Consider the following 24456-nt stretch of genomic DNA (forward strand, 5'->3'; position numbering starts at 1 on the left):
AGTTCTTTGTTGGCCGCAGTTATACTTACGGCCTTCACAGCATCGCTTGGGATCGAGTTCCACAGGCTGGCTGTGCGTTGGGTGAGGAAGTACTTCCTTTTGTTTGTTTTAAACCTGCTGCCTAGTAATTTCATCGGGTGACCCCTGGTTCTTGTTATGTGAAAAAAATAACACTTCCGCATTCACTTTCTCCGCACCAGTCATGATTTTATAGACCCCTGTGTCAGCTCTCCCTTTCGTCATCTCTTTCCTAAGCGGACCACTCCCAGTCTTTTTAATCTCTCCTCCTACGGAAGCTTTTCCATACCCTTAATCATTTGCGTTGCCCTTCTCTTCACCTTTTCCCATTCCAATAGATCTTTTTTGAGATGGGGCACCCAGAACTGCCTGCAGTATTCCAGGTGTGGGCGTATTTGGGATTTATATAGTGGCATTATGAGATTTTCTGTTTTATTATCTACCCCTTTCCTAATAGCGCCTAACATTCTGCTAGCGGGTTTTGTTTGTTTATTTTTTTGACGCTGCCACACGTTGAGTGGCTGTTTTCAGAGAACTATCCATGATGACTCCAAGATCTCTGTCTTGAGCGGTAACAGCCAATTTAGACCCAATCATTTTCTATGTGTAGTTGGGATTATCTTTTCCAACTTGCATTCATAGAATCATAGAAGATCAGGGTTGGAAGGGACCTCAGGAGGTACCTAGTCCAACCCCCTGCTCAAAGCAGGACCAATCCCCAACTAAATCATCCCAGCCAGGGCTTTGTCAAGCCGGGCCTTAAAAATCTCTAAGGAAGGAGATTCCACCACCTCCCTAGGGAACCCATCCCAGTGCTTCACTGCCCTCCTAGTGAAAAAGTTTTTCCTAATATCCAAGCTAGACCTCCCCCACTGCAGCTTGAGCCCATTGCTCCTTGTTCTGTCATCTGCCACCACTGAGATCAGCTGAGCTCCATCCCCTTTGGAACCCCCCTTCAGGTAGTTGAAGGCTGCTATCAAATCCCCCCTCACTCTTCTCTTCTGCAGACTAAATAACCCCAGTTCCCTCAGCCTCTCCTCGTAAGTCGTGTGCCCCAGCCCCCTAATCATTTTCGTTGCCCTCCGCTGGACTGTAGTGGGGGGACCAAAACTGGATGCAATACTCCAGATGTGGCCTCACCAGTGCTGAATAGAGGGGAATAATCACTTCCCTCGATCTGCTGGCAACGTTCCTACTAATGCAGCCTAATATACCGTTGGCCTTCTTTGCAACAAGGGTGTAGACCTGGTGTAGACACTGCTGCGTCAGTGAAGAATTCTTCTGTTGAGCTCGCTTTTGTTGCTCGAAGGGACAGATTAACTAGAGTCTGACTTGCTGAGAAGCTCAGGGTAATCAGGGAGTTGTGTAGCTTGGAAATACCCTGTCAGGAGGGAGACGCACATGGGTCTCCACCTTCCCTCTAAGCCATGCGGCAGGCTATCAAGGGCTGCACAGGTGGGGAGAGGTGTCTCTTCCCCGGCCCCAGTCCCGGAGCCCTCCCCCCTCACACATCCCAACCCTCTGCCCAGCCCTGAGCCCTCTCCTGCACCCCAAACTCCTCATCCCCAGCCCCACCCTAGAGCCCACACCCTCAGCCAGAGTCCTCACCCCCCCACACCCCAACCCTCTGCCCAGCCCTGAACCCACTTCGAACCCTCCTTGGCCCCACCCCCACCACGTACCATCTCCATATTGGTGCACATGGATGTAAAAAATTAGAGGGAACATTGGTCTCCACCCAAGAGAGGCGACAGCTGAGGAGCCTGGAGCCCAGAGTGGGTGACCTGGCTGGACTACCGGGCAGGAGAATACCAGTGCAGCTGCACTGAACGATGGCAGCCAGGGTGCTAGCCCACTGTCCCCATCCTCCCCACTTCGTGCCCCCCTGCATGACAACCGGCAGCTGAAATAACGAGAGGACACCGGCTGGGTAGGATCTCTGGTGTATTGATTTTGGAAAACAGAAATGTTGCAACATTTCCAGTTAACAGTACAAGGCCTTGCCAGATCCACCCACAGCAACCAAACCTTAACAGCGACAAAGCCGGGACGGCCCCCGCGGAACAGGGATCGGCACCCGGCAGAGTGGATGGAGGTGGGTGACGCTGACGGGAGGTGGTGGGGCAGAGGACGGGCGCCGTAGTGGGTACAAGCCTTGGCCAATGGTAGCGTCTCCAAGACAATAAGATCGATAGATACGGGGATTGGGGTGGTTTTATTTTAGTGTTGGATTTTTGCACCGAAAGAAAAGGCAACATTTTGCCAACACAGCATTGACTGGACAACTCTACGCTGACTCTGCTCTGAGCTGCCCTGGGCTCCCCTACCTGGCTATGACGGAGGAGCGGCATGCGGTGGGCTCAAACAGTGCCACGCAGGAAAACAAAAGCCACCAAGCACAACAGGGCAAATGGACTGGATGGATCTTGCTGGGCCATCTTGATCCATCCTGGGCTGAGACAGGCCTCCAAAACAAATTAGTTAGTGTAATACAGGGTGGGAAGGAGACCTGTCTTCCTGCAAACCATGTGAGCCCCCCATTCGTTAGTGGACTTGGGGTCTGATCCTGCTCACCGGTGTCCCCCCGAACTCCCACTGAAGTCAGCAGAAGGAGAGGAGTGTGATGCAGGATCAGACCCGCACTGGAGAAGAAGCAGCTTGTGCGGCCGTAATCACACAGAGCCAGAGCCTCAGTTGGTGACAGTAAGCTCCGTTAAGGCAAAGGGGGTAGGCAGGCTTCTCACCAGCTGAGGATCTGGCTCATGTTAACTGAGAATAAACCCCACAACCCAAAATGCTTTGCTCAGCCTCTTGGCGACCTTAAAGGTCGCTCTGGTCAGGGCTGGCTTCGACATCTGGTCCCAGGCTTGTAACAAGCACATTCCAAAACCATCTCTCTTTCCATTTCCCTGATCGCTCTGTCCTTGGTCTCTGAACTGGATCCCGTGCTACCAAGCTCTCTAAATAGTGCTCCTCGTTCCTCTCCCTTTCTGATTAAGCTCAACCCATCAGTATCACCCTCTAAGGCACGACTTGGCTGCCTTTAGAAGAAGAAAAAAAAGTGTCATTGACTAACAACAGTACAGTGCGAGAACTAAACCCAGCAGTCTCTCCCCTGGCTATCGCAGTGCAGCAGCTGGTGGGGGAATGGCAGTTAAGCAGAGGAACTGGGACAAAAGGAGAGAGTTTAAGATAATGCCCCCATGCGATTAAACAGAATCGGAAGCTGACCCAGAGCTGTCAGTGAGAATCAGGCCCACTGGGTGAAATGCACCAAGGTCCCTTTTTCGCAGGGCTCGTAAGTTACAGTTCCATCCACTTGAAGGCCACTTTCCACTGGGAGAGCGACGTAAAAGGGCCTTAGTGTGTTTGAGAAACAGGCCTGATGATTTGATCCTCCTCCTCAAGGATCCTGGGCCTGAACCAAAGCTCACTGCTGTCAGCGTGAGACCCACTGACTTCAAGTGAGCTTTGCCACAGGGGCTAAGTGCAGCGGCACTGCATGGTTCTGAGAGCAACACGGCCCCTGGGGAACGCCAGTCAGCGTTTCAGCTCTCATGCTTTACAGCTGCTAGTCCTCTATAAAAAGCTTTAGCAAAAAAATACATCTAGAAAGCTATTAAACTACAGTCTTCTTTTTTCTCTGTTTTTTTTTTGGTAACCATAATTCTTTGACCTCTTTGGTTTTAGTTTTTAAAAAAATTGAGAAGCTGAAAAGCTATTTTTTTTTATAGAAATAGATTTTTTTCTTAAAAAAAAATGAAAGCATCTTTTAGCATTTTTATATATATATATATAAAATTTCTGCTGTAGAAAAAACACAAAAACCCTTTTGTTTTAAAAAGGGGGATGGGGGGGAATGGTTTTCTAGCCTTGGGGGAAAAAATTGCATGATATGGCAGGGTGTAAGCAAGGAGAGCACCCTCTGCTGGTTACATGATGCTGCATTGAGGACCCTGGAGGGAGAAAAGAGAAAATAAATAATTATTAATTTCTGTTTGCTTCAGTTAAAGGGGAACAGCAGTAGCCATCAAGAAAATGTCTTGCTAAGTACTAATTACTACACGCTGAAGTTCCCTGGCCCCAGTAGTTGCATGAGTTCTAACTTAACAAGCGACTCCTCTCATTGATTTCACTTGTCTGGCTGGGGGAACACCTGCCTCTGCTTACGGACGGTGACAAAATGCTCGACAATTGGAACCTTTCACCAGCCAGATTTCATAAGTGACCTCACTTGTATTGGTAAGTGGGCTTTGCTTTTCAAATCCATCCCTAGCTCAGGAACGCAGCATACCTCTTCCAGCAGTATTGGAATGACCCCAGAAGTGCGCCCATAAGAACACATCACCGGTCACGGGCAATACCAGGAGGGATGAGCTGGGGTGCTGATGAGAAGCGCAGCTGGGAAAGTAACTCAAATACTTTCCTGATGGACTGTTTTTTTTTTCTCTAAATGGACAACCTGTCCGAAATTTCTCAATTACTGAGCGACAATCTTCACTCACTGATGTATTTTGCTTTCCGCCACCAACATTCTGTATAACCTTTTTCATGAGTATTGTACCCGAAAGCCTGGCTGCTAAATATCTAAACTGTTCTTAAATTCATTCACCTACATTTGGGATTATTGCTGATTCTGCACTATATGTAGCTTATGACTTTAAAAACAAACGTATTGTGGATAATCTAAGCACTATACCCAGATGTACAGACACTCTTTTCTCAACCCAGGTATTGTATAATTTTTTTAACATTAGCTTTAACGACATTTTGTAATCTGTTAAAATAGCTCGTATTTGAAGCTGGTGACCCTTTAGGGCAGGGAATAATCTTTTGGTTTTGAATTTGTACAATATTGACCACCATGGGGTCCTCATCCATGAGTGAGTGTCCAGTAATACAAATAATAATTAGTGCCTCTCATCCAAATCTCAAAGTGCTCGATAATCACATAAAAGCATCCTCCCCATTCCAGAGATGGAGTATCTACAACATTAAATAGTTTGAGAATTAGTGGTAGATTATTAGAATAATAAATACTGATTAGAATAGTATTAATCTAATAAACTATTACTAACTACTACTACTACTAATGATCTATAAAGGTGGAGTATTACAATACTCAGATACTAAGTACTAACTTTGTTTTGGGGTATTATAAATACTCGATTAGAGCATTAGTAGCAGTAGTATTCAGTAGCATGAGAATATTACAAATACAGCAGAACCTCATTTATACAGTCTAATTGGGACCGGGGCCAGGTAGGGTAATGGAAAATCTGGAGAATGGGATGTGGAAGGCTGTAGCGCCACCTAGCAGCCATAGGCGAGATCACCTGCTTCGGGACCTGCGAACCCTGGTGGTTGGTTAATACGGAGAGCTGGATAATGGCGGGTCGGCTAAACGGGGTTCTACTGCACTCCACCATTAGAGCACAAGCAGTCACCTAGCACTGATACAACACTTCTGTAGCCGATGTCATCCAGGGATGTTAACACATTTCACAAACAGAGTCATGGCAGTGCTATTAAACCGACTGCACAGCTGGGACACTCAGGCACAGAGCAGCGAAGTAACTTGCCACGGTCATGCAGCGAGACATGGACAGAGTAGGGAATAGGACCCATGAGTTCCCTGTTCCCTACTTAAGCTGCTGAATTTTTGTTCTTAGCACTAAGGATGGAAGCCTGGTGCCTGGGCTCTGTCCTGAGACGGGGAGGGGACACAGATGCTTTTCTATGTACATTTCAGAGGTGGGGAGGACCTAACCACTTGCCCTAAGAGAAGCACCTTCCATCAGAGACGTTCAGCTGAAGGAAGCCTGGACAGAGCCATGAGTATAGTCAAGAGGAGGCTGCCAGGAGGGAGCCGTGAGGGGTGTGGGAAGATGTGGGCAGCTGAGTGTCAGCAGGGAAGCAGCAGCAGCCAGGAGATGGAGGGAAGGGGAGAGCGCCAGGAAAGGAACCGAAGCAGGAGATGGAAGAGGTTGAAGCCATCGCCTCTGGTAGAACTATGACGGCGGGGGAGGGTTCAGGGTTCCTCCCAGGACCCAGGTTTCTCACTCAGATGAGCTGAGCCAGTTGAGTCCTCGGTGCAGGTTTTGCCCCCTGGCTCCAGAGTCCCAGCTCATGTTAAAATAGGAGCCACGACTCCTGGCTACTGGCTTTACTGGGGCGAGGCTGCCAGGGGATCCTCAGCGGCTGGCTTGGGGTTGGGAGGCTTTTAACTTGCCAGTTTGGCTAGCAGCCAGCCCTGGAGATCTGAGCCACTGGCCAGTAAAACAGCCCAGGGGACACATGGGTAAGGCAGAATGAAGAGTGGTGGGGAACTAGGGGTGTAACCCTACAAATAGGGTCCTTATCTTGAATGTTCTCAGGATAATTAACATGGTCACCCATGTACAAGGTACAAACCACCCTGCTTCAAGCATGAGCCAGTCACTAGCTGCCTGGGTAAGGAAGAAACGTTCCCCGTAGTCAGGTAATTCCATGGGGGTCAGGAGAGGTCTCTTGTACTTTCCTCGGAAGCCACAGGTCACCCTAGGAGACAGGCCGCTGGTTCCGATGGGCCCCTGGTGATCCCCACAGTCCCAGCTAAGGTGAGTCATGGGCCCTTCCTGTCAGGGGAGGTCCCTTGGAGGCGGAAGGCTCAGAACTCCCACGTTCTGAAGGAGCCTGGTCAGTCTGGTTATGGACCGACGGGCCCATTCGGGGGTAGCGCTGACCGAGACAGCTACAGTCTGGGCTCTGTTGAAGGGGGCGTACAGCTGATTTGGGCCCGTAGAGGGAGCTGGTGATTCGGATGCAGCCTCATTAGCCAGGCTCCTTGCTCTGGGGAATGATTCTCTGGCTCCGACAAGTTTTCTGTTGCAGACCCAAATATTGCAGCCTCCCCCTGGAGGGCTGTGGGGCTCTCTCTGATGAGTGCAGGTGCGGGACCCTTCCACATTCACCAGCACTGCACACACACAGCCAGCAAACCCTGCAGCCCTCACTCCGGAAAGACGCCTGTTGGCTTGTGTGGGAGTGTGGACCCTGGGACTGGGGGCAGTGGGGCATCAGAACTGGCTGCAAGTGGCCTCTGGAGCTGGTTTATAGCAGCAGAGATGGGATCTGACTCAGAACAGGCACATTCCGGCCTGGGGAGCCGCCAGGTGCACAAACACGATCTCAAAGACGGCGCGCGTGCACAGTTGGTTTAGCCACGGGGGAGCTAAATCTGGGTCAGTAAATCCATTTAGACCATTTCCCAGTCTGTCCAACTCAGAGATCTGCAGAGAGGAGCCTTCACCAGATCCCCATCCACAAACTACTCACGTTTGTAGCAGGAGATGCTAGAGGAGAGAGCTGGATTTTGGCTTATCGAGTGGGGGACCTATCTGTATTTAGAGCACATCGATCCTGACACAGAACTGGCCCTGGCCAGCGGGCAGAAGGAAGAACCAAACTATGATGGGGTTCCACCAGCTGGAATTCCCACTGGGACCGTCAGCTGAGCGAGATCCGTTAGCCCGGAGTGCAGGGACACTCGGCTACCTTGGGATTCCCTTGCCCCAGAGACAGGGGCCTTTCTCCTCGTGCACTGACCTGAGTGCGGGGGGTGGAGTTGCCCAGGATGTAGGACCTGGTCACCAGGTTTTCTCCAAGGCCGCCGCCGCTGCCCCCGCCAGTGCCCCCGAGGGAGCGGTAGCTGCGGGTGATGGTGAGGCTGGAGGCGGACGATTCCGAGGACATGGAGCCGGCCGCGACGTTCTGGCCCCCGCTGGCTTTCTCTGCCGGCTGGCCACAGGTGCCGCACACCACGGTGCGGGAACGCAGGTTGTACTCCCCAGGATCACCTGTGCCGCTGCAGTGCGCCTAGAGGGGCGGAAAGAGAAACAAGGGGGCTTCAGTACTGGATGGGGCTTCCTCCAGGGCCAGAGGCCCCCAAGATCAGAGCGAGGAGTGGAGCAGATCCCAGGCCCAGCTGAGTCAGCTCGAGGGTTTAACGAGCGCTCCAAGGAGGCAGAGGCCTAAGGCTGCTCTCAAGCTGCCCCCAGCCCGCCCTGCGGGAGCCCCATGGCTGTGCAGGGGTCCCCGAGAGGAGGCACTGGCCTTTCCTGTTTTCAGAGGGGCATCGGAGCTGGCCAAGAACCTCTCCGCCGTGGCAGGGCTGGATTGCGCCCGTCCAACACCCAGCCTAGTCTTGTGATCGGTAAATTGGGACGTCGGACCCTAGCAGATGTTCTGCCATTGCAGGATGCTCATAAACTGTGGAGCCCTGAGTCTATGGTGATGGGTGCATTAGAAGAACCTGAATAAAGTAGAATGTGTGGTTGGGGGGTTCTCTACCTGGGGGTTGTGACCTCCCTGCCATCCCCGTATTGCTGAATGTGGGGGCAAGGGGTACCGGCTACATGGTGATCAGTGTAGGAGAAATGGTTGAGAATCTCTGGAATGGACAAACTCCTACCGAAGCCAAAGGGAGCAGCTCACACCCCGGATGGGCGAACGGGCCCCCAGAATAGCTGGCAATGGGACACGTGGTGTATCCCTGCAGCCTGGTCTCCACCCTGGTGCTACTCCCTCTTGTCACGCATGTACCCGACTCCTGCTAACAGTGACGGGAGCTGGATTTGTGCATCAAGAAGGGAATCGCCTCTCTCTTGAGCCAGCAAAGCCCTTTGTACTGGGGGAACAGCACCATGGGAACCAGAAGCGCGGCACTCAAATTTCATGTCAAGATCACCTAAGACATAATTAAGTGGTGCAGTCCCTGAGCCGAGTTAGTCACACTTCGGACCACTCCACGTGTAGAACCAGGGTGGGGTGACCCAAGATAGGCCCCAGGATGTAAGATTCCGATCTGGCGAGTTTGCAGGGAGGGGAGGGATGGTTTGGAGTCTGTTCCACTCGGGGTCTTAGTGTAGTCCATCCCCTGGAGTATCGGAGTCAGGCCCACCCAGCAGGATACTCAGCAGTGGCATGACCACGCTATGTGAGGAAATGGACCAGCTTGGAGTCAGATCTGTTGCTTCCTTCCTCTCCGTGTTATGCCTGGTTTTTCTGCACTAATAATATGGACAATTCAGTGCTTTGAAGACATCAAGGGCAGTGTCATTAGTGGTTTGCCTTCAGTTAGCAGCCAGCTAACCAGTCCTGTCTATTCCTCAGCCCTGCCTCTGATGGCTAAGCCGGAGATTGGCCTGGGAGGAGAAGTTTTCATCCAAACCCATCCTGCGCAGCTAACGTCCCCCGCATCAAGGACCCACCATGGGCTGGGTGACTCTGCTTTAAGGTAGGAAGCTCACTCCTGGAAGGAATTCAATCCTCACAACAAACGGGCAATGCCAGCCAGAAGGAGACCCTGACTCGTTTCTCTGGGCTGATCAATATTCATCCTGACATGGCTGGTTGGATCCAGAGCAATGAAATATAAAAGCTGATCATGCACGATACGGCCCCGGCTGCACCAATCCAAGCTCCTGAGAGCTGCATCTGGCACCATCCCCTAGGTGGAGTTACTGCACCCTAGATCTGCTGCCTGATACGTGCTGGAGGTGCCTCTGTCTCATGCCCATTTAGACAAGGGACATTGTCTGGGGGAGAAGAACTGAACACGCTTTCAACTGGGCACCAGCCCATCCTCTGTTTAATGAAGCCATCTGTCTGTCACCGGCCCCAGATTAGGAAGGACACCTTCAGCTCTGCAGGGAGGCGAGCACGAGTCCAAGAACGCAGCAGGGGTAAAACCACAGCAGCCATCGGGATCCTTGGACGCGTTTCAGCCGTCACCTGCTACATGGCAACGCGGAGGGCATCAGAGCAGCTATCTACACAGTGATTTCCACTAAAGCCCGGATTGTCCTCCGGACAAAACCCTGCGTTCTCCAGGCTCCGGGCTGGATTGCAGAGTTAATCTTCATGGTTCCAGCTTGGAAGCTTTTTCTGCCACTCCTCCATGGGGATGATCAGAGCCCTTTTGTCTGAGAGGCTCCAAACGAACCCACATCCCCCATCGTCAGCTCGATCCCTCTGTGCAGGTGCTTGGAGTGTCTCCATGTGCAGAGATAATCTCATGCAGTCGATGGAGAGCAGTTTGCTTCCCTGGTTTCTAGCCAGATAAGTCACAAGGCCCTTCCCCCATCACCTCAACTCCCTGCTCCCCTGGGTCTGGTCCTGGAAGGTGCAGGATCAGTGCATCCATCAGCAGGAGGGGGATTTGCCCAAGGTCACCCAGCAGGCCAGCAGCTGAACCAGGTCTCGATTCCCCTACCCACTGGATCCCGCTGCCTGTCCCTGACAGAGCACGATGCTTACATGGTGGTGACGGTGGTGGACGCTGACTTCATCATCGTCATCCTCATCCTCATCATTGATGATCACCGTGCGCACCAGCTTCCTCATGGCCACCTCCTGGAAGGGAGGGAGGGAAAAGTCAGGTTGCAGCTACACCTGCGGAGATCCCCCTTCGCTCTATGGCTGAGGTGAAAGATCACCCTAGTGACTCCCAGCCCGCAGACAGTGAACACACGAGGGAGAATCAGACCTGACTCCACTGGCCGATGCGTCACTTTCACCCTCCACCCCTTACCCATCCCTCTCTTGCATCCGGCCAGAGCACGTTGCTGCGAGACCTCAATCCCCCAGCTGCCACTGCCCCACCCCCAGGGCAAGTCTCACCTCTCCGCTGGAGTTGATCAGGGCGGTACGCAGGCTGTCTCCAGAGCCCCAGGAGCTCTGGGCCTTCCACACCATGTCAGTGGGAGGGCTGTGGGTGGCGCCGGCTCCGGAGGCCCAGATCTAAAGAGAAACACACAGCGATCGGTAGCACCTCGCGCCAGCAGCATCAGCCTAACCCTAACTCCCCATGTGGGGCTTTGCCCCGTCCAGCAGCTGTTCCACAAAAGAGGATACGAGTCTACTACAGCTGTTAACTAAAGGAATTGCTCTGGTAGCTCGTTCTAGGTTCAAGCCCACGTGTTGGGACTGCTGACCTAGAAACAGGGAGGGGTGTGTGTGGGGTCATTACTCTCTAAACTGCAAGGAACGGATGCGAGTGAGATGGGCTGAGAAAACCACAGGCAGGATCTGAATCTGCGGAGGGGAGCGTAGTGCTACACCAGGCCTCTGCTTATGTTGGGGCCATGACTTGGAACTTAAGATGTCAAAATCCAGCGCCACTTCAGTCCCAGATGGCAGGAATCCCGCAAGAGCTGCTGCCGGGGGGGCGATTTCTGCCAACCCGAGCTCATATCTGGCAATGGCAGCAGTTCCTGCACATAAAGGGGAGATCAGCCCCCCCGCGCCTCACATTGGAGCTTTGTATCTCAGCTAGAATCAGAGCTGCAATCCCCCATCTGTCCCTGAGGGGGAGCCCCATGGCCACTCTACCAAGGGACCCGGGGGTGAGATGCCTGGGCACTCAGAGGGGCTGGGTTTGCTCTGCTCTTCAGGAGGGTGGGACTCGCTGCTCCATCGCCCAGGGGCGACTCCAGGGTGACAACTGAGAACGGGGCATCAGCTGCCCAGGGCGTTAACCCTTCCTTACCCCCACGCGAGTGCAGATTGTTACTCACCGTGACCACCTGGCCGGCCTTCAGGGTGAACTTGGGAGGGAAGCGGTAGCTGATGGGGGCCTCCTCTCCATTCTGACGCTTGATCTGCCAGCTCCCCAGCGCCTGGTCCTGCGTAACGGAAGGCAGAGGCCTTGAGAAACCAACCTCCAAGGTTGTTCCGGTTTTGCCTCCCCCTGGCTACAAGTCCTGCGGTCAAGGGACTGAGCTGGGACTCTGCCACAGACCCACTGACCTTCAGCAAGTCACCTCACCTGCCTTCGCCTCAGTTTCCCCATCTGCTTGTATCCCTTTCCCCACCCTTTGTCTGTCTTGTCGATATACACAAAGATTTTTGGGGCAGGGACTGTCTCTCACTCTGTGTACGTACAGCTCCCAGAACAGTGTGGCCTAGTAGCACTGGACTGGACTCAGAAAACCTGGGTTCTACTCCCAGCTCTGACACTAGTCTCCTGGGTGACCATGGGCAGTCATGTCCCTGTTCTGTGCCTCAGTTTCCCCATCTGTAAAAGGGGGATAATGATACTGATCTCCTGGTAAAGAGCTTTGAGATCATCTGATGAGATCGGCTTTTGTTCCAAAGCATCCCAAAGCGATTTGCAAGCCACACACAACAACTGCTGAAATGCATCCACCTCTGGGGTGGGACACAGCAGTTGTCTGACAGCACACAAAACAGAACGCCGCTCGGTTTATACTAGGAATTGGCTCTAAGTTTTAAGTCTCACAAAAATCGCAGCTCCCTTTGTCTGCACAGATGGTTTAGGGCCGACCCAAGGGGAAGGACACTCAAGAACTACATGGTTTCCCTTCCAGCTACTGACCCATCCTGCCCCTGCTTAGGCATGACCAGCATCGCCACCAGGAAATCTACCTCGTTGGACTTGTTCCTGAGACGGACAAATTTCCCTTCCAGATCAACCTCTTCCACGGCCACGCGGCCGCTGGTCCTTGCATGTTGGGAGAAGCTCGTCCGGCGCTCCCCGTCCTCCAGCTTCCTCTTCTTGGAGGAGCCCGGCGTGGTGGAGTGGCTCACGTGCATCCTGGAGCCCCCCTTCTGGGAGGTGGGGCTTGGAGACAGCCTCAGCCTTGGGGGAGAGGGAGAGGGAGTGAGGGCGGGCTGGGTGGGAACCAGGGCCTGGACCCTCTAGGGCGCTGGCCGATCCCAGTTAGAAGTGACAGAAGGGACAAGGGTGACCTGCAGGCAGAGGCCACTACCCCACGGGACGTCCCCTGAAGGACACGTCTCCATCGCAAAATCCCTCCCCACAGCTTCCCCCAACCTCTCGGCTGAGACGCCAAGGGCTGAACTGGCTGCGGTGGATGAGCAGTGGGGCTGGGAGGCTCATCAGCAGGGCAAGGGGCCAGGCCCGCCCAGAGGCTGCCTGTTCCTCAGAGAGGGAGTTCAGCCTCCGGGGCCGCCACTTCCACACACGTCCAGGGTGTTTCCGACAATCACTGACTGGAGCGGCAGGAGCCAGCTGCCCTTCTCAGACCCCCAGCATGGCTGCGGGGATACGGGCTCAGCTCAGCCAGTCTCCATTCCTGGCCAGTCCCCGCTCTGAGCCACCAGCCTCCCTGCCCATCTGAGCTCCCAGATGTTCCCCCTTCCCTCACCAACGCCCTAAAATCCCCATCCCTGCCTGGATCCAGGCTCTGCGCCTGACTGCATCTGGGAGGCTGCGATCATGTCGGGTGGGAACAGGTTTTGTGCCTGGCTCCTGTCTTTGTAACAAGCTCGGCCCCCCCTGCCCCACTGGGGCAGGTGGGATCAAGGCGAGTAGGGTCCATATCCCACCTCCAATCTGCCCACCACTGCAGCACCAACCCCCTTCATATTAGGGTCACGTCAACGTGACCAGGCCTGTGTTACCAGCCCACCCAAATCAGGCATGTCCTCCATTCGCCCTGCCCCCATTGGCACATCCCCCAGCCCATCAGGCTCCTCCCTCACCCTTCCTTGGCCACACCCCCAGCAGGCTTCTCCCACACCCTTCTGTGGCCACACCTCCAGCAGGCTTCTCCCACACCCTTCCGTGGCCACGCCCCCAGCAGGCTCCTCCCTCATCCTTCCTTGGCCACGCCCCCAGCAGGCTCCTCCTCCACCCTTCCTTGGCCACGCCTCCAGCAGGCTCCTCCCCCACCCCATCAAGGAGCCTCTCTCTGCACCCACCTCTCCTCCTCTCCCTCCAGCAGCTTGCGGTAGGCGTGGATCTCCATGTCCAGGGCCAGCTTGATGTCCAGCAGCTCCTGGTACTCGTCCAGCTGCTGCTGCATCCTGGCCCGCATGTCCGCCATCTCCCGCTCCTTGTCGGATAGGATGCGCCGGCTGGTCTCCCGCTCCCGGGCCAGCGCGTCCTCCAGGTCCCGCAGCTGCGACTCCTTGGCAGCCAGCTGGGAGCAGAGAGGAGACGCGGAGGAAGGGGGTGAGGAGAGCACAAGCAGCAGAGGGTGCCCCTGGCTACCAGGGCTATTGGCCCCTTAGACACAGACACTGCTGTCATGCACCTGGTAGGGATGTTTGCCCATGATGGACTTCCCAGGGCACAGCTCTGTTGCAGCCAAGTGCTAGCCAGAGGATTGCGGGAGGCTGGGGGTGTTATGCTCATGCTCCCTCCAAACCTGCCCATCCCTCCCCTTTGCTCCATGCCCCACGATCAGGGCAATGGGGGTGCGCATGCTGCCCCAGCAGCTGGCCAGCTCCACTCAGCCCCATCAGCCCCCCTGCGCTGCCCAGCACCGTGGCTAGAGGGCAGCACCTAGCGCGGATCGAAGGGGCGCGTTCATGTACTGAATGGAGCTCGCCCGTGACAGGAGCTCAGCTTGGTTCTGGGGCAGCCACAAGGGGGAACTAGTGAGCAGAGGGGGCAGATGGCTGAACAATGCCCTCACTGGCATCTCCTGCTCACCTGCTTCTGCAGCTGGCTGAGCTGGGCCGAGAGGCTGTCGATGCGGATCCTCGACTGCTGCAATTCTTCGTGGGCGGCGCCCACCATGCTGCTGTTCCTCTCCGCCGACTGCTTGGCGTTCTCCAGCTGCAACCCACAGGCCAGGCAGGGTTAGCACTGCAGAGGAGCAGCTTCCTACCGACGTCCCAGCGTGGTGGGAGCGAACGGCCCCGGGACAGGCCGGTCAGGGGGTTGCGAGGGTGAGCTATCCATCAGCCCCTCGCAGGAGACCATCGCACTGACAGCACTGCTCAATGGGAGCTGCTAGCTGCAGAGGATCAATGGCTTTAAAACCCCCGGCCTCTGGGCCGGCTCCCATCAGAGGCTGTGAACATGCCCGACAGGCGCTGATTTCGCTCCACATTCCCCACCGGGGAGGCTGGTACTAAGTGCTCTCTCCATTTTACAGGTGGGGAAATCAGGGCCCAAAGAGGGGAAAGGGCCCCCAACATTTTCACAAGTGGGCCCCAACTTTCAGTGCCCAGCTTTAGCCGTCTTGCCAGCTCAGCCTGATTCCTCATGGATTTCACATGGAGGGGAGGCTGCTCCAGGCCTCTCAAAGCCAGGCCCCTGGGGGCTGTGAGCTGAGCTCCCAGAGATCACAGGCTGAGGGTGAACATTTGGGTTTAAGTGACTTGCTTAAAGGCCACCAAGAGTTGGGGCCAAAGGCAGGACTAGAACCCAGGACTCCTGGCTCCCAGTCCTGAGCCACTGGCCCACCACAGCCCATCTCATCTCCCTCGCCCAGTGCAGCATCTTACCTTGGAGCCATAGGTCTTCTCCAGCTCCTCCTTGTACAGTCTGACCTGGGCTTCGTGCTGGGCCCGCAGGTCCTGGAGGGCGTCGGCCAGCTTGCTCTCAAACTCCCGCTGGCGGCCGTTGTCGATCTCCACCAAGCGGGTCTCGTGGCGACGCTTGGTCTCGCGCAGTTCCTGTGGGGGGAATCACACCAATAAGGGGCTGTGTGAGCCATGGGTCTCGGAGATGGAGCTCACTGGCACAGGGCAGCAAACAGCTGTTAGCTTCGCTGTTGGGACCCGCACTGGCGTCGCCTGGGCATCACCTGCCCCCTAGGTGGGATTTGTGCCGAGCCAGGCTCGAGTGGGAATTGCTCCGTGCGCAACGTACGTGCCCCAGAACCCGGCAGTTGATCCTCAGGGTTTGTCTACACTTGGGTCACTGTAGCGTGTCGAGTGTAGACGCTTCCTACACTTCTCCTGTCGACACAGGGAATCCACCTCCCAGGAGAATAATTCCTCCATCAACCTAGTGCTGGCTACGTGGGGACTTAGATCGGCTTAACTACACTGCTCAGAGGTGTGGATTTTTCCCCATTGCCCCAAAAGCTAGGTGGGGTTTTGTGACTGCTGCTAAATGGATCCCCTGCTCGCTCTCAGCTGAGCTGACACCGCTAATGCATCTCGCCGGGAGTTCTCTGGTGCTGAGGGCGTTGGCAGGACCTGTCCCCACAGGGGAGTGATAAATCACGGGTCTGTACAGTGTATAAGTCTGCACCGAGGGTCTGTATTGGGGAAGGCCTTGCCCAGGGCAGCCGGACCCCGCTCACCTCGCTGTAAATGTTCTTCTGGAAGTCGAGTTCTTCCTTCAGCGTCTGCAGACGGTTCTCGGCGTCCACCCGACGCAGCATCTCGTCCTGCAGCTGCTTCTTCACCTCGCCCAGGGCGGCTTCCAGCTGGGGACGGGAGAGGGGAAAGTGAGCGCAGCTAGAGGGAGAGTCGCAGACCCAGCAGGCGGGTCTCAAGCGAGGTCCCTAGGCAGGTGGCTGCTGAGCCTGGGGACTGCAGGCCTGCAAATCTGGAGGCTTTATGCAAATTGTGATTGCCCAATTTGCATATTATACATATTCACTGCCTCATTTGAATAAACCACATCAGCGCTAAACCCATCAATTCTCCCCTCCCCTCCAAACCGAAATCATGTCTGTCAAATCCACTCCCTCCATCCGCCTCAGCCCCCCACCTCCTGCAGGTCAGTGGCTCTCCCTATCACAGCTGCTCAGGGGCCCAGGAGAGGCCCCTCCCAATCGGGGGTCTCCAGGCCAGTTTGGGCGAATTGACAAGGCATTTCCTACTTTGCCCAGGGCAGCGAAAGGGACCACGGCCGGCAATCGGCACAACTAGTCCATGGGTCAGCTGGATCTGTCCCCCGCTGTAACAGGAGCCAGCCAAGGCTCCAGCCTCGCCGCCCCATCAGCGAAGCGATCCCAGAGCTGCCCAGTCAGTGGTAGGAGCGTGACTAGAACTGGAGCCTTCCCGACTCCCCCAGACACCAGTCAAGCCCTGGGACTGCGTCTCTCCCAGGGGTACTTAGAGGAAGGGGTCCCAGCTGCTCCGAACCATAAGGGGTATTTCAGCAGGCTTGGCAGGACGTGCACGGGGAATGCCATGATCTCTGGCGCTGCAGAGGGTGCTGCGGGGGCCCCGGGGCAGCAGGGCTCAGGAGTCAGGACCTGCTGCTCACCTTGGACACTTGCGCCCTCAGCTCCCGGATTTCATTCTCCAGGTTCCTCTTCTCCCCCAGGGCGGTGGTGAGTGCGGCCTCTTTGGAGTTGAGCAGGGCCTCCAGGTCCTTGAGGCGACCCTGAGCGGCCAGCAGGTCCCCTTCCTTCTTGCCATTCCTGGAACACAGCCAACAAACTGCTCTGGTGATGTGTTCGGGGAACCCCCTGCCCCATGCAAACGAGGGCCCAATGCTGGAGAGGGGCCCAGAGCACAATTCCCAGGTCCAAACACCCCTCCAGCCCCAAGGGATGGCTCAGAACCTGATCCCAAGGGTCTTGGTGAATTTCACAATGGCGGAAGATGCCAGACTGACAGCCTTGGTGCTCGGAGACCCAGGTAGCCACAGATTGCCCAATTCCTGCTCTGATTCATTCAGCTCCCATGCCCCTGACTTGGGATCTGCACAGACAGGAGGGGTTTTGCACCAGTGCAGTTAGTGATGCTTCCAAACCCGGGGAAACGACACGGGAGCCAGCCCCATTGCACACGGATGCAGCACATCCCCCCCGCGCCGCCAGACAGAGCTACTCTGCTACAAATACCCTCTGTACAGACAAGGGTTGAGGCTCTTTGATCTCCCAGGGCTCCCGGCTTCCCATTACACGCATCACGGGGTGATCAGCCGTGAAAGCAGCTTGTGCTCCATCCCATGTGACGGCCCTACCCTGATGGTGTTTATTGGCTGGTGAGTCAGAGCGGCGTGTGGGTGTTTAAAAATTAAACACAGGCTGACGTCTGAATTGGCAAGCGGCTCCCTGGGGAATTAAAGCAATGATCCCTTTTACAGACATCTGACGGAAAACACACACACACACACACACACACACCCTCAGCCTCCAGCTCAGACTGGAAAAGCAAGTACAGTATCATCAGTATTTATTATCTGTACTGAAACAGCATCTAGGCCTCCCAGTCGTGGACCAGGATTTTATGGTGTTAGGCGCTGAACACACACGGAACAGAAAGATGGTCCCTGCCTCAAAGACCCACCAATGTAAGCAACCTCCCTCCTCCACGCTACCTACTAAAGAGGTCTTGGATCCACAGGACATTTCAGAAACATTTTACATACCAGGGATGGAAAAAGGTGATCGGGAAATTGGGCCGAAACGTTCTGGTGGCTCGTGATTTTGGGCGCCAGACCCGAGACACCGCGAAAGCGCCAGATTCCCCAGGGGATGGTGCTCGGCTGTACGAAAGGGAAACCCCTTTCAAAAGGCAACTCAGGTAGCGCACTGAAAACCCCCCAAATCGCTCGCTGCCTGTGAAACTTGAGGCCTAAGAGGACAGTTAATAAGGGACTGATTGAGGAGGAATGACCAAGAGATTTACAGTAGACGCATTTACAGCCAGGCCCTAAGGGTCTGGGGGTATTTGAAAGATATATCCACCGAGGAAGGAATTATCCAGGGTGCTCTGAGGAGCAAGGAGATGAAGGAGAATGGAGTTGCAGGCTGATCATCAGGAAATGCCTCCTCGCAAGAAGACAGATGAGTCTTCCACACGACATTTAAAACCAGATTTAAGTGCTGGGCAAAGCACAGCGATCCTGCTCTCCGGTTGGTGGATGTGATATGTTGGCTTGCAATATACGATGTACCCACTAGATGGTGCTGGGTACGGCATGTAGCGCCAAGGTGGGCGTGATCCCTGGCATACAACGGAGACAAAGCTGGAACTCGGGCTGTACGGAAGTCTGCTTAGATCTGTAGCTATCTGCTTAAGATGGACTTTGACTCCAGACAGAACGACAGCATGGGAGGGTCGGACAGCTCGACCCTCTAAGTCTTATGAGGTTAACACTTCCTCCCTCATGTTGATCCATGCGCAGCTATTTATTATTGTGTGCATTTACGGTAGCGTCTGGAGGCCCCAACTGAGATCATGGCTCCACCGTGCTAGGCGCTGCGTGCCCAGTGAGAACGTCTCTGCCCCAGCGAGCTTACAGGCTAAACAAACACGACAGAGCACAGGTGGAGGGGAAGTGCTGAGACTCTAGCAGTAGGAGATGCCTCGGGATGAAGAGCCACCTAAAACAGGGAAATCCAAGTGGCGTGTTCTCCTCTTGATCAATGCAAGCCAGGCTCGGCAAGGTCGATCGGCGCCTTGAGCAGGCATGAAGGAGAGGAACGGAACCTCCGAAGTATCCCCACTTGGAACCCAAACTGCAGAGACCGGAGCAAGTAGGGTTGCCAACACGCTAGCCCTGCCCCCGCCCTAAGGCCACGCCCCCCGCTCACTAATTCCCCCCTCCCTTGGTGGCTCACTCTCCCCCACCCTCACTCACTTTTACTGGGCTGGGGGTTGGGGGGCAGGAGGGGGTGAGGGCTCTGGGGTGGGGCCAGAAATGAGGGGTTCAGGAGAGGGTAAGCGCTCCAGCTGGGGGTGCAGGCTCTGGGGTGGGGCTGGGGAGGAGGGATTTGGGGTGCAGGAGGGGGCTCGAGGCTGGGGGTGGGGCCAAGGGATTTGGAGTGAGGGAGAGTGCTGTGGGTTGAGGACGGGGGTGAGGGCTCTGGGCGGGGAGTGCTGGCTCTGGGCTGGAGCCGGGGATGAGGGGTTCATGGTGTGAGAGGGGGCTCAGGACAGGGGCAGGGGCTTGGGGCGTGGGCTTACCTCCGGCGGCTCCCGGTCAGCGGCGCAGCGGGGGTGCTAAGGCAGGCGTCCTGCTTAGCTGGCACCGCAGACCGCGCTGCGTCCCGGAAGCGTCCAGCAGCAGGTCTGGCTCCTAGGGGGAGGCACGCAGGAGGCTCTGTGTGCTGCTCTCGCCCGCAGGCACCGCCCCCCCACCTCCCATTGGCCGGTGCTCGGGGTGGGGGAGCACGCGGAGCCCCATGGCCCCCCCGCCTAGGAGCCAGACCTGCTGGCCCCCTCTGGGGTGCAGCGCAGTGCCAGGACAGGAAAGGACTAGCCTGCCTTAGCCGAGCAGCACCGCCACCGGACTTTTAACGGCCCAGTCAGTGGTGCTGACCGGAGCTGCCAGGGTCCCTTTCCGACCGGGCGTTCTGGTCAAAAACTGGACACCTGGTCACCCTACTAGCAAGAACTGTATGTTTGCTCCCTCTCCTGTGCCGGGCTGGAGCCGATGGATTCATTCTTGCAGCGAGTCTGAGCTGCAGGGAGGACTCCTGGTTTAGATCGGTCGGGTACAATAGTATAAACATCACACACGTCCTCCCGTGGGCGGCAGCTGGGCTGCGTCATAAAGGCCACCCACCAGAGCTGCAGAGACCGCTTCAGATCCCCCTCATCGTACGCTCTGTGTGAGCCCTGCACAGAGAGACAAGCCAAATGCTGGCAGCTCAGCTGTCTGCTGCCCTTGTTGATACAGGCTGACGAACTCGCTGTCCCTGCTAACTCCCCAGAGCTACATCTGCCTAAGGACAGAGCTGGAATGAATTTGACCCAGATTCCTTTCGAATGATCTCGGCCAGAGACTGAGGCTCAGGACTCCTGGGTTCTATTCCCAGCTCTGCCACAGAGCCATGATCCCCGCAAGAAGTCCTGGGTCAGGGCTCCGAGGTTCTATTCCCAATTGTGCAGCCTTCCCTGCCTGGGCCTCAGTTTCCCCACCTTGCATCGGAAGGGTGAGGCTTACTTGGCATTTGTGAAATGCTTCAAAATCCTTTGATAACAGGAGCTATAATGTCTACAAAGCAATGGGAGGACTTAAAGCACCATGGAAATCCTGCTAAATATTATTACTCAGTGTAAAGTATGAAAGGACCTTTTAGGTGTGCAAATTCTTTATCTGGATCTGGGGCGCTGCAGCTATTGGGATTTCCTGCCTTCTGGGCATTTTGCAATATTTGAAATCCCACCCAAGAACCCCGCCTTTCCCATTACACTCTGAATTGTTGCTCTTTGCTTTGGGCAGATGTCAGTAGCCTACATAACGCTGTAAGAAGAAAGCATTGAGGTTACTTTCAATATTTGATGCAGTTCATGCTGATCATCAATCAGGTTTCAGGGAGGCTGCTGGACCAAAACCAACCAAACACTATCTGACGCTATTTTGGTAGGACCTATAAAAAGAAAGATTCCGCACGATCAAGGCGCTGATCATTCCTAGTTCCTAAAACTGTACTGGAAACATCTGCTGTGGGTGTCAACACCCAAGTAAAAGCTGGGCTGGAAAGAGGAAGGGTCTAGGCAAGACTGTTAATTCAGCTCGTAACATCAATGTCAGTTGTGTTCTAAATAGCCACTGTGGGCTCAGATCTCATAACCTGGGGGTCCAAGTGGGATCTATTTGGCTCCGGCTGTGTGAAATGGGCATCTGTGTGCGGAAGCCCCAAATCTGAGCCCCTGCAGGCAGGGGACCTTTAAAGAGAGAACCAAATTTGTGTGCGAGAGGGACTTGGTTTCACACCCATCTCTACTGCCATCCTACAGATGGGGAAACGGAGGGAGGTGAACTGACTTGCCCCAGGTCACCCTGCAAATCCCACCACCAAGTCACGGATAGAAGCCGGGAGTCCCAGGCCTCTGCTCTGGCCCACTCTGCCTCCTCTCAAACCACTTTGCACTGGTGCAGCAACTGACACTCGAGGGCAGAGCCCAGTTTTGCGAGGCTGCCGAGCTGAATCCCAGCACACATTCCGCAGGCAGGAGCCAACGCCTGGCTCATTAGCTCATGGGTAAAAATAGCAGGGCGGTGCTGGCCAAGGCTGATGCCCAGTGCCACGAGCTGGCCTGCTCTGCACACAGTGCCAGCACAGGACGACAAGGAGATATTCCCTCACGCACCCTGTCTCGCTCATATTCTGGGAGCGATATGCCTACAACCACCCTGCAAACAACTGCCAGCACGAGGCAGGCCTGAACCCAGCTCCGGAGGCTCCTGGGCAGATCTGACCCGCCCTAATCTAGCCAACACACACCGCCCACCGCAGAGACGGTTCCCGGCTGGCCCTCCCCAGCCCCCGGGGCTCCCAAGTCACTGCCACAGAACCCTACGCTCTGTACATGCCAGTGACTCAGAGAAGGAAACGCCAACTGGAGCTTCTCTGGCTTATTACAAACACCCTTTAATGCTGAATTATCCCCATCTGGCAGCAGCCTCTTCCCTAGCCAGCATGACGGGGACACAGGGATCTGGGGCTTAAACCCCATGGTCTTGGATTATTGGCCAGCACTTAAGGGAAGGAATAACCAGAGTGAGAATTTAACTCTTTCCTCCCTGGCCTGATCCAGCCAAGCCAGCCAGGAGACCTGCAACTCTGAGGAGCTGGGCCAGGGCTCAGCTCACTTTTCACAGAATCCTAGAACATCAGGGTTGGAAGGGACCTCAGGAGGTATCTAGTCCAACCCCCTGCTCAAAGCAGGACCAGTCCCCAATGAAATCATCCCAGTCAGGGCTTTGTCAAGCCGGGCCTTAAAAACCTCTAAGGAAGGAGGTTCCACCACCTCCCTAGGGAACCCATTCCAGTGCTTCACCACCCTCCTAGTGAAATAGTGTTTCCTAATATCCAACCTAAACCTCCCCCACTGCAACTTGAGACCATTGCTCCTTGTTCTGTCATCTGCCACCACTGAGAAAAGCCGAGCTCCAGCCTCTTTGGAACCCCCCTTCAGGTAGTTGAAAGCAGCTATCAAATCCCCCCTCATTCTTCTCTTCTGCAGTTCCCTCAGCCTCTCCTCGTAAGCCATGGGGCACCTTAAATAACCACCCAAGTAATACGGCCTCCCCAAGTGACACAACAGTGGCAGCAACCACACTGTGCCTGTCGGGAACCTTCCATCGCCTGGTAACGCCGTATCCTTGTCTCCCCCTGGATAAAAGGGGTTTTGGAGTCAGCCGCAGAGTCTAAGCTAATGGACTTCGCTGTGCTGGAGCCGCAGAGGTTCATGGTTTTAGTACAGAGGGTCCTGGGTGCAATCCTCCATCCCGCCCGGAGAGCAGCTGAATGGAGCTCTCCATGTGATAGCCAAAGGTCAGTGTGCACTGGCTGGGATTTTAGGACCCCACGGCCCCACTGACTTGGAAAATCCCTCCTTTCTCTCCCCAGGGAAGTTGGGACACTGCCAGTAGCGTTTACAGACCGGGAAATGACTTGCCCAAGGTCACAGAACGAGTCAGTGTCAGAGCCAGCCTCGGATTTTAATATAGTCAGATCTCCCTACCCACAGTCCCCCTTTCCCTCTAACCACTAGTCCAACACTGCCTCCCGGAGGGTTGCTGCTAAGGAAAAAGGATTCCTGCCAGCTGAGGCTCCAGGAACACAGGGGTCACTGCATGCAGAGCATAGCCAGGGGCTAGGAAAGCCGCCAGCACAGCCCTAGTGCCCAGAGACAGGCCTGACTCAAACCCCCAGACCCAAAACTCAGAGTGCAAACGAAAACCTGGCCCCCAATGCCAAGGCTGCCCGCTGGCTCGGGGACGTGGGACGTCCCAGCCGTCTGCGTGAAGCTGCGCCGTGTCTTTCCAGTGCAGAAAGGTCATTCTTACAGCTGGGGTCAAACAGCATAACTGAGAACCGCCCAGGACAGAGCTGCAGAGCCAGAGTCCCTGGCCTGCCCCTCGGGTGGGCTTTGCTCCAGGGTTACCGATCAGACCGGGCAGCAATGCACACCCATTCTGCGCTGCCGCGGACGGCTATGCGAGGCACAGGGCGATCAACCACCACACCAGCCAATGTGGAAAATGAGAGCGGCGTGACAACTGGCCCGCCTTTGGTCTGTGTCTGTACAGCTCCTAGCGCCACGGGGGCCTGGTCCGTGGCTGGCGCTCCCACAAAGAAATCACAGGGATGCCGGCGTGCTGCTCTGTCTGGGCAACGCCCTTTCCCACAATTAACCATTTGGGAAGAAACAAAGGTTCCAGCCAGAAGCGTCCGTGCAATAGAAATAGGCGTCACCATGCTGTACGTGGCCCCCAGTTGTCTGAGTGCCTCATAATCTTTGGTGTATTCACCCTCGCAATCCCTCTCCTGGCGAGGCCGGGCTATTACCGCATTATACAGATGGGAAACTGAGGCACGGTAAGGCTAAGGGATTAACCCAAGGGTGTCTGGGGCAGAGCAGGGAATTAAACCCAGGCTGCCCAAGTCCAAGGTGAGTGCCCTAACCAATAGGCCACCCTTCCCCCCCAGAATTTAATTTAAAACATACACATGCAAAAACCAAACAATTTTTATGGCTGTTTTGTGTTTTTCTACTGAGAAGCAAATCAATATTAAGCACTTAGCAATTCTCTGCCTTTTCAACGGCTCCAATTTCTCCTTTGGCCTGTGCCTTCTCAATGCAGCAATAACGGCAACACGGGAATAAAGACGCAGAAATGCCAAGATTAGAGGGCTAAACTTCCCTGAACAGCAGAATGAGAGACGCTGGACTCCCTTGCTAAGAACTGGGGGCAGTCCTTTGCCAAGGGAAAGTGCGTGTTCTGTATACTGCTGGGGTCTTTTACTAAAC

General features: G+C 55.2%; 1 protein-coding gene across 1 annotated transcript in view; it reads right to left on the reverse strand.

Moving 5' to 3' along the window:
• Positions 1-1945: 1945 nt before the first annotated feature.
• LOC123352238 (prelamin-A/C-like) overlaps positions 1946-24456 on the reverse strand; it is a 54480-nt gene continuing 31969 nt past the window's right edge. The window contains exons 2-12 of the mRNA XM_044992091.1: positions 17003-17159; positions 16089-16214; positions 15283-15453; positions 14483-14608; positions 13747-13967; positions 12448-12661; positions 11577-11684; positions 10681-10800; positions 10318-10413; positions 7606-7875; positions 1946-3974 (exon numbers count right to left, since the gene is read on the reverse strand). Coding sequence (XP_044848026.1) covers positions 3951-3974; positions 7606-7875; positions 10318-10413; positions 10681-10800; positions 11577-11684; positions 12448-12661; positions 13747-13967; positions 14483-14608; positions 15283-15453; positions 16089-16214; positions 17003-17159 — 1633 coding nt within the window. The 3' untranslated portion in view covers positions 1946-3950. The remainder of the gene's footprint in view (positions 3975-7605; positions 7876-10317; positions 10414-10680; positions 10801-11576; positions 11685-12447; positions 12662-13746; positions 13968-14482; positions 14609-15282; positions 15454-16088; positions 16215-17002; positions 17160-24456) is intronic.

This window comes from Mauremys mutica, chromosome 17 (assembly GCF_020497125.1).
Source record: "Mauremys mutica isolate MM-2020 ecotype Southern chromosome 17, ASM2049712v1, whole genome shotgun sequence".
NCBI lineage: Eukaryota > Metazoa > Chordata > Testudines > Geoemydidae > Mauremys > Mauremys mutica.